General features: G+C 49.0%; 1 protein-coding gene across 1 annotated transcript; it reads left to right on the top strand.

Annotated features, from left to right (window-relative positions):
• Positions 1-210: 210 nt before the first annotated feature.
• LOC134368649 (olfactory receptor 13H1-like) lies at positions 211-9273 on the top strand. The gene is made up of 4 exons (XM_063085067.1): positions 211-324; positions 6297-6359; positions 6467-7438; positions 9091-9273. Exons 1-4 carry the CDS (start codon positions 211-213, stop codon positions 9271-9273), a joined length of 1332 nt encoding a protein of 443 aa, XP_062941137.1.
• The last annotated feature ends 429 nt before the right edge of the window (positions 9274-9702 follow it).

The raw sequence follows: 9702 nt of genomic DNA, 5'->3' as shown, positions 1-9702 counted from the left end.
CTTTTCTCTTCCTCTTTCCTGCCCTCTGGCCCCCTCTGCTCTTGGCCACAGTTTCGAAAACAGAAGCTCTTCTGTTGGAACGGAGAGAGCAGCCATGGTGACTGCGGGGCTCTCTCAGCAGTGACAGCTCGGGGACCGCCACTCTCAAAATTATCCCGGTTTTCTGCATCTGGCTCCAGTTGGATACCAGTTAGATCCCAGTTAGAGACCATGGACTCTGATAGGATTGGGGGCAACACAGAACCGAGTTCTGGGAACATCATGGTGCTGGGCCTGGACGTTGGCTTGTCTCCTAAGTTCGGTGGCTGTAGGGCCGGCGTGGATGTTTGTGTGCATCCTATTAACTATCTGGACTCTTTGAAAGGGAAAGTCCTGATTGGGGCCTCAGGACTTCTTTGGTTTCTTAGCTGGCACTTCTGCCCCACGGTGAACTCTGCCCCGCCCCCTTCACCACATTGCCCTTGGTGAGGAGGCCACAGACACCCCCGTACCTGGACACTGAGCTCTGCTCAGTGGAACCGTCTCATGTGTTGGGTGAAAACGTGACGAAGCAATCTGGTTGGCCGTGCTTTTCTCACTTGAGTTCAGTAATTACAGGTTCTCTGTGTGTTGAAAAGGGTAGCTACAGACTGGCAGGTTAATTTCATTTTCTAGTATTTGGGGTGACCACAAAGAATTGCAAAGTCAGAAATGCCTGAAGGTAGGTACGTGTCAGAGTTTTAGGCTCACCAGGCAGGTGCCCCCTTGCTTTCTTCCCTTAGGTGCTGAGACTCCAGGGAAAGAGCTGGGCACTGCCATGGACTGGCTCTCTGAGGGAAAACGTGCCAGCTAGAGGTCAGGGGGCACTGCTGCCACCCCAAGACAGAAAAAGAACCTCTCTGCTGCCATCATCTTGGGCTCTTCACAGTTAACCAGATCTCTCAGTTGGCAAAGTTGACGCCAGACAGTCTAAACTTTTTCTGTCTCTCTTCATCCCGCCTGGAAGATTGGAGCACAGAGTGTCTGATGGAGCCCTCTTAACTCCCAATACAGGTAGACACCGAGCTTCTTCTGTAACATGAGCAAGCAGATCTACCATTAGGGTTCTATTGGTCAAAAGTAGCAGAAACCGGACGGAATAACCACAAAAATTCCTTGAACTATTTAAGTCAAGTGCACACTTACGACGGCGGGGACCGGAGAGGGGTGGAGAGAAACGGGTAAAGGGGCATGAAAATCAAGTACAATGTATTTTGAGAAGTAAAATAACAAAAACCCCAAAGTAGCAGAAACCAATTCCAAGTAGCCCAGGAAACCATGGGAACTTGTTATATGAGTACCAGGTTGGGGGTAGGGGGTGGGGGTGGGGGTGGGGTAGTTGTCTCCCAGAAACTCAGATAGGAGCAAAGTGGAACCAGAGACTCAGACACCATCAGGACTGCCCCCTTCCCTGTCTTTCATCCCTGTGGATGTGCTTTGCTCTTCCTTTGCTCTGAAGACGTTTCATCTGCACCTTCTGTGGCAAGGGCTGCAAAGATGGCCAACAGCTTCCAGTCCAGGTGTGGGGTAACTTGAAAATCCTCCTGTTATACAACATTCCCGGGACTCTCTCTGTGTCTCAAATATCCACTAAGAGACAGCCAGAAGGGCCTTCTGAATGTGGTCTCCATGCAGTGCTTGCTAAGGAGACAAATTGGAGGAGATGCTGGCAAATGGATGTCACGTGAAGTACATGACATCCATCTCAAGATGCAGTAGTCAATGGAGACCCCGGTCTGTCTAGCTCCTTTCTGCGCCGTCCCCCTGTGGTGTGGTCTGAGTGGTAAAAGCTGCCTCAGTGTCACCCTGCCCTTATTCCCAGTCATATCCCAGGCCACTAAATGGAAAAACAACAAAGGAGGGACACGGCATGGAAAACCAGCCTGAGAATAAGGAAATGACCTACCCGAGGTTGACCTGCGAACAGATAACGTCATCCTTCCACTCAGTCTCAGTCTTTCTGCACATCCTCTTCAGCCTATGAGCTCTCACTTCCGGAATGAGCATTTATTGTGTGGTGACAGATGGGCCCCTAGAGCCTGGCAAGGTGCCTGGCACTTCATAGATGCTAAATAAATATTCATGGAATGAATGAATAAAGAAGGCAAAAGGTGCTCATATGGCCTTGGGGGTGAAGGACGGTGTCTCCCAGACGTGAGCATTTATGTCCAGGAAAGGATTTCCCAACGGGACAGACACTGAGTAGGGGTTTGGGAGAGAAGCCAACTTCTGCTAACATGGCTTCAGGTTCCCTGAGGCTTGGGCTGTTCCACAGTCAGGACTTGCTGTCTCTGCAGCCCACAGGGTGAGATAACAGGAAGCCTCTCAATTGAGATGCAGAAATCGCTGTTTAGCATGTCTGCCTGTCTTTTCCTTTCCTTCAGTACTTTCTCCTCTGGCCAGAGCAGATTCTCTGGACATCTGGATCTTTCCTTCCGTCCCATTTGTGAGCTCGGTGTGCACATTTTGTTTTTTTGTTTTTTTTAATTTGAAAAACTTTTATTGATTATGCATATTCATGTGGCACAGAGCTGACCGTCAGCAGCTGTGCCCACGATGCGGCGAGCAGATCAGTGCTATCAGCGTGCCCACCACCTGCAACTGCAATTACTCCCCGGGCGTGCACACTTTAAAGTGCAGCAAACTTGCCCTCCAAAGATGCTGCTCCAATGCACACCATCATCAACAGCACGGCAGTGCTTCTAGCCTCACATCCTGCGCTCAGAAATGTTTTCAGCACTCCAGAAGATGAAAATATCCACCCGTGTGTCTTTCTAGGTGTTTTAGTGTTTCGTTTGTCTACGTTTACTCTTTGATCCCCTGAGACTGATTTTGGTGAAAGGAGTAAGGTGGGGATCCACTTTCGTGTGGTGCATGTTTTCATGATAGCCAGTTGTCCACAACACCATTTATTGAATGTTGTCTTTATCAAATTTAACAAATGTTAAATTTCTCCCTTATCAGACACTAAATTTCCATATGAATTAAAAAAATCTACTTCTGGATTCTTAATTCTGTTTCATTGATCAGCATTCCTATTTCTTCTTCAACACTAAAATTTTCATGATCACGTTAGCTATTATTTAATTCATATTTCCCAGGACTTATTTCACTGAATTACATCCAACGTCCATGGGAAACATGGTGGGACTGCACTTAAGGGGAGACGAAGAAGCCCTACTGGCCTAGACTGATAACCCCCAGGAAGTGCTGATACAGGACCACCGTGCTCTGATCCTCATGTCCTGGGACCCACAGGGTGAGCCCGCACTCACGGGAGTAGGGGAGTGTTGGGGTTTTTCCCGCATGGACGCCTGCACTTACAGACTAGTTATACGTATATTCTCTCAGTTCCTCCTCCAAACCATGAAGTGAGGTAGCTGCGATTATTCGCTCCATGTCAAAGAGAAAACAAATCTAAAGCTGAGAGAGGTTAAGTGTCATAGCTCACCCAAAATTACACAGCCAGAAAAGGGTGGAGTTGAGCTTAGACCTCTGGAGATCTGTCTGGCTCCAGGTCAAGTTCATCCTCGGTCAAGTCTTGCCCTCAGTTTTCCTTCTAAGCAGCTGAATTCTAATTCTAAGCGTTGTAAACAGACTTAGTTCTAAAGCTGAATTCTTAATGTCTGCTTCGGATATGTGTCTTCGTGCTCCTATTAGTCTGTGCACTCTTGCTGACCTTTGCCTCCCTGGCAGCAGCCAGCACAGAGCCTGGAATAGAAAAGGCAGAAGCCCGTGCGTTGGGCTGTGGGGCGGTAGCATGAACTTATGTGTTGTAATTCTCCGGCTCAAGGAGTAAGTGTGTTTGCTCCATGTTTACAAGTGTGGCTGCCCACAGAGGCCACTCACAGCCTCAGTGATATATATGTTTGGTGCACACCTCTAATTGTTTCCCCTGAGGCTTTCTTGCCAAGATCCTTTTGGATTTCCTCAGTCTCTGTCGGCTTCATAAGGCCCGCAGAGCTAACCCCCAAGGCAGCTCTCCTCTACTCAACCCAAACGCAGACTGGAAAGTCGGAATTACTTTCCGGAGCCACCTTGCAAGCCACATGACTCTTCCTAGAGTGTGAGTCTAGCTGGAGTCGTTCCGGGTAGAGCTGACCCTTGTGCGTCCCTAGCAAGAGGACTGGGCTTTTATATTACCCATCCTGGCTTCACTGCATCCCGGAGTCATGGGCAATGGGGTAACAGTGCAGGGCTATCAGATAACCCAGATTCAGGCGGCTTTCTTGGCAAAGCTCAGGCCTCTGCAATCCTTGGCAATCTTGTGCTTCCGGAGATGCCCTCTGCACCTATCCCTGGTGGGCCTCAGAAACTGGGGATCAAGTAGCTAGGAAAGGTCGGTATTTATGGAAAAGGAGTAAAATTTAGCCTCCACTCCTGGGAAAGAAGAAATCCTCATCTCTGCCCACGTGTTGACTTTCCACTCTATGGCCTGCTTTTCAGAAGCAGAAGCCAATTGCTGTTCAGCCCCCAGTCTCTGAAGAAGGCATCAGGAAATAATTCATGGGTTGTTGCTGTGCACAGTTCTTAGGTCCTTAATGCTGTTTTAATCTCTTCCATCGAGCTCCTCACCTCCCTAGTGCTGGGCCCGCGGGCCTCTGATTGAGGGCAAGGCCTCGCCGAGCTGAGACAGCAGCTCTCTCCTCCACGAGGGAGACGGCACGTGAGCACTGCAGGCAAGGGAAGACTTCGTGGCCGTCCAAAGGGTCCCTGAAGTCGGGCAAACACGTCAGCGTCTGACAAGAGTTACAAACATCTCACCGCGTTCGTCCCAAAGCCGACTTAACCTTGGGGAAACAGAGCTTGGCTCAGAGTATCAGCAGGAAGGGGCTCTGGTCTGATTCTGTCCAGCACCGTCACTGAGTGTTTGGGCTCCTTCCGTGAAGGGGGCCTGGCTGCAGAGCTGGAAGAAGCTTGGCTGGTTTGAGTCAGCTGCTCCACCCATCTCACAGGCGCGATTTGCTGACAATCCCGCCTTCCACCCTCTGGGGTGGAGGTGGGGCTGGGATATCATTTTTGGAAATGCATGTCACTCATGGAAGTCTCGGTGAAGAGCACGCGGAGACCTTTCTCTTGAAGGTGGTGTTGACAGTGCCTCAGTGGCGCGGGGTAGTTTTGCGTGCAAAGAGGCAGCGTAGGCCACTTTCCTCTGACCTCCAGGTGGAGTCTGCAGAAGAGCAAGGTCAGTCCACTTACTCAAGCACATGTGCATGACATTGGAGTTGGCCCTGACGGCAGCAAGAAGTGACCACCTTCCCAAATGACGAACCCTTTCTGTGCTGTAGCACACTCAGCAGCCTTTGCTCCAGGAACTGGCTGTGGAGCAAGCCCTACCAGAGGCTCGTGAAAATCTGTGTTTGCTCTTCACACCCAGGTATGCACACTACTGAGGGTAAATGAGCCTTTCCAGGGAATATTCAGGAAGGGGTGGTTTTAAATTATGAATATTTACAGGAAAACAGAGATCACATCTTTCCAAGTATAGAAACGGATGAAAATCTTTAGATGCCAGTTTGAAAATGTGTGTGTGTGTGTGTGTGTGTGTGTGTGTGCGTGTGTGTGTGTGTGTTTGTGTGTGTGTGTGTGTGTTTGAATAGTTTTATGAAATTCTTTGGGAGGGACCCTGCAATTAGTAAGCATCTGAAAAGCTGTCTGTGTTTCATCTCTCATTCCTACTTTAGGATGAAAGCTGAAAACCAGCAGGAAATGATCAAGTTGTTCTCGAACCAGTGGTTCTCAAACTTTAGATGCATTACAGACGCCTGCAGAGCTTGTTAAAACAGATTTGTGGGCCCCACTCCCAGAGTTCCTCACTCAGCAGGTCTGGGGTGGGGCCTGAGAATCTGTATCTCTCACAAGTACTAGAGGATGCTGACTTTCCAACCTTCCCTTTCTCCTTTCTTCTCTGCCTTGAGGAGTGACGAGCTGCTGGTTGAAGAGGTGGGAGGAAAGCATTGTGGATCTTTTGGTCTCAGCCCCAGTGTGGGATGGGACTTAGGACCTTGAGTGTTGATTTCGAGTGAGTACAAGCCAATATTGTCCTGAGGACCTTTCCCTGTGCCGCTACACTGTCATTCTCCTGCTCCTGAATGAAGAGGCAGCCGGTTTCTTCTCGTGGTCAGGCCTCATTTAGTTTGGAGCAGGAGCTCATGGGAGGCTTGCTGGCCAGAAGGCTGGGTGGGTCCTTTGTTCTCTCTTCCTCCAATACTGTGTTCACACAATCCAGGGGTCCCGGTCCTTTTTCATGGAGGACTGCTTTTTTATTTTCCCCGCAGAGGATGCAGACACGGGTGTGGGTCACTGAAGCTGCTGGCAGGTTAGGGCTGAAAACTTCAGAGGTGAGCTTGTGTCAAGGGCTGCTGTGCTTTAAGCAACCTGATAGTATACTCGGTGAATTCCTTGCTGGCAAAGAGCTGATTCGTCTGCCTTCTCTCCCCACCTGTAGCTGTGGATAGACGAAATGAATTACCAGGAAATTGGAAACCACACCAAAGTGACCGAATTCGTTCTCGTGGGACTGTCCAGCCACCCCACATCCCAGAGTGTTCTTTTCTGGGCACTGATGTTTCTCTACATACTAACTTTGGCAGGAAACAGCATGATCGTTTTCCTGGTGGGAGTCAGTTCTCAGCTTCACACCCCAATGTATTTCTTCCTTGGTAACTCGTCTTTACTGGATCTCCTGTTCTCCACCAGTGCTTTACCCCTGATCATGGCGCACTCCCTGCAGAACTCTCCCAATATCTCCTACAGCTCCTGTTTTGCCCAGCTTGCCATCCGAGCCTTCTTGGCACTGGCTGAGTGTTTCCTTCTGGCCATTATGGCTTACGACCGAAACGTCGCTATCTCAAATCCACTCAGGTACACCTTAGTCATGTCTTCTCGAGTATGCACTTTAATGGCTTTGGTTGTGTGGGTGACAGCCTTCCTGCTCACTGTCGTGCCCATTCTGCTCTTCCCCATCAGTTTCTGTGGGCATAATGCAGTCAATCACTTCTCCTGTGAAGTCCAAGCCATCTTCAAATTGCTCTGTTCTAACACCATTTCCCTAGAGGTTATGATGATGGTATGTGCTGTCATTTCAATGCCAGTACCTTTAACTTTCATCCTTATCTCTTACCTTTGTATCCTCAGGGCTGTCTTAAGAATCCATCCAACTGAGGCTAGGCTTAAGGCCTTTTCCACATGTGGTTCTCACCTGGTCGTGGTCACCATCTACTTTGGGACACTAATATATATTTCTATGAGACCACAGGCCAAAAAGTCCCAAGATGGGGACAAAATTGTCTCTATATTTTATGCAGCAGTGACACCAATGCTAAATCCACTCATCTACACCCTGATAAATAAGGATGTAAAAGCTGCTCTCAGGAGAGTATCTTGTGGGGCCAAGTCCTCATGCTTCAAGCACACGACAGTGTGCTGGGTGATAGGACAGCACAAATGATTTAGCTGCCCTGGCAACTTCTCATCTGTGAGTGGGAGTCCAGAAATGGGAAAGGACTTTCAAAGCATCTGAGAAATGGAAGCAATCACACAAGGACCAGCATTTGATGACATTAAAATATAAAACTGCTATATGTCACGTGCATCTTAAATAAAAATAAGATGCAAGCTATCACAAGGAGCAAAGGTTGCAACACACATAACAAGAAAATAATCAATAGTCGGTGTGTACAAAACCTCTTGCAAAGCGTTCAGACAGAAGATAAATACAAGAAGAAAACGGCCAAGGGGCACAAACACACAATTCAGTAAGAGGAAATAATCATTCACACTTATGCAACAACCAAATATCACTTTTCACTGATTAACACAAATGAAAACCATTTATAGTATATAGTGTTGGTGAGGATCTGGGAAAATACCATTGGGTTCATGGAAATTGCTACAGCTTCTGGGGGAGGCAGTTTCAGTAGCTGTAAAAACCAAACATTTTGCTGACCCATTTGTTTGGGAAGGTGGCCCTCAGCTAGCAGCAGCCCTGGCCTCTGAGTTTGCTGCTCCGAGAGGCCTGGGGTGGATCTGCAAGCCCGCTGGCTCTGAAAATGCCTAACCCTGAGCAAGATGTCAGTATCCTCTTTTTGCAGACTCCCACAGACGGTACCCTTGAGGTGCTTGCCCCTGTACCCTTCACAGCACTGGGAGCGCCTTCGGGAGAAGGGTGGTTCCTCCCCAACGTGCCTTCTCCACTTCCACCCTCTTTATGAGGAAGTCGTAGAATGGGCTCCTTTGGAATGGCACCTTTTGGAAATCCATGTAGGGATGTGGTTGGTCCTGAATGGGGGTGGTCCTCACTATTTAGAATGGGAGGTATTTTGAGGACCTCTTTAGATAGCTGTGGACTTTCGTCATCAATTCCTGGAAAATGGGAAAGACCCTCTTTGACATCTCACGTCACCATGCCACCTCAATGCATGCACGGCACATAAATGTGCAAGAATTCTTGCTCAAGCACTCTTTGGACGTGTGAGAATTTTGAATAAAAGCCCTAAGTGTTTAGCAGGAGAGCAATGTTTAAGTGAATCACCGTACACCCATAGCATAGAACATCATGGCGCTAGGATGGCCCTACTCCACGGAGGCCTACTCCATTCCTCTGGGACCAGAAGGTCACCTGGCTACTGAACATGTTCTTTTTGTGATTGTGGAAGACATCCAAGAGGAGTGATCGTGATGCCTCTTAAGGCCTAGGATCAAATGAGCACATTGTCGCTCTTGTCCCCATTCCGTGAGCGAGCGGTAGCCACGCGGTCAAGCTCAGTATCAGTGGGGTAGGGGAATGTAACCTGTCCCTAGAAGGAAGAGCTTCAGACTCATGCAGCTAAGGCCGTGTCTGAAGGGGAGGATCAGGAATGGGGAAGATACTGCAACGACCCCAGAGTGCCAGGCTGTGCGTGGGTGCAGGCAACGAAGCTGGCAATTTTACGTGTGGCCGATGCGTGTGTTGGAGGAAGAAAACTCCAGGCATGTAGCCGACCCTGCCACTGTGGGATGTGCGCGTAGCTGGTGGCTCTGGGTAGCAGTGGCCTCCACCTGTGAGCCCCCGGTGAGCGTGGGTCCTTTCAGTTGTGTCCTGGGTGGCTCGGCGGTGAATACCCCCTCATGGCTCGCACGTCTGCTGCTCAAGGCTTCCGAACGTTTGATTTGCAAGCGTTTTCAGGTAGGCCACACGTAGTAGAGCTGGAAGCTGCTTCTGTCTGGGTCATCACGGACCGAGGGGGTGACGGTTGTGGAGAGAACAAGCACTGAGGGGAGTGAGGCAGCGCAGTAGATTGGGGGTCCTGAGTCTCCAGCAGCGCCGACCTCTCATTTTCTCCAGCCGTGCACCACAGTTGATGGACAACAGTGCAGAAAACAGGTGGTCGGGTTCACAGTGGGTTGGGAACTTGTGACTGAAGGTCTAGGGGCACAGCAACCGCGTTCCCAGTGCCTACGAATGTGTCTCGAGGAGGACAAAGGACAGGGGGAATGAGAGTAATGAGGTGCAATAACTAACATATCAGGGGCTATGGGGGATGGGCAGAAACCAGTATGTTTTCCATTTTGCTTTGAAAACTTCTGGGAAAACATGGACAGAAGGTAAAAATCATCTCATAATCATGTTCTTTTATTTTATTTAAAATCTTTTCTTTTTGATTTTATATTTTTATTATGTTTTATTAAAATTATTTAACTGAC

Source organism: Cynocephalus volans, chromosome X (genome assembly GCF_027409185.1).
Source record: "Cynocephalus volans isolate mCynVol1 chromosome X, mCynVol1.pri, whole genome shotgun sequence".
NCBI lineage: Eukaryota > Metazoa > Chordata > Mammalia > Dermoptera > Cynocephalidae > Cynocephalus > Cynocephalus volans.
Note: the sequence above shows the minus strand (reverse complement) of the source record. Positions and strands in the feature narration are given on the sequence as shown.

Bases quoted from the DNA above. Each gene is read 5' to 3' on its own strand.
- LOC134368649 (XM_063085067.1), top strand. From the start codon at position 211: ATGGACTCTGATAGGATTGGGGGCAACACAGAACCGAGTTCTGGGAAC. The intron at 325-6,296 runs GTTTGTGTGCAT...TTTTCCCCGCAG, and splicing joins GCTGTAGGGCCGGCGTGGAT to AGGATGCAGACACGGGTGTG. The intron at 6,360-6,466 runs GTGAGCTTGTGT...CCCCACCTGTAG, and splicing joins TAGGGCTGAAAACTTCAGAG to CTGTGGATAGACGAAATGAA.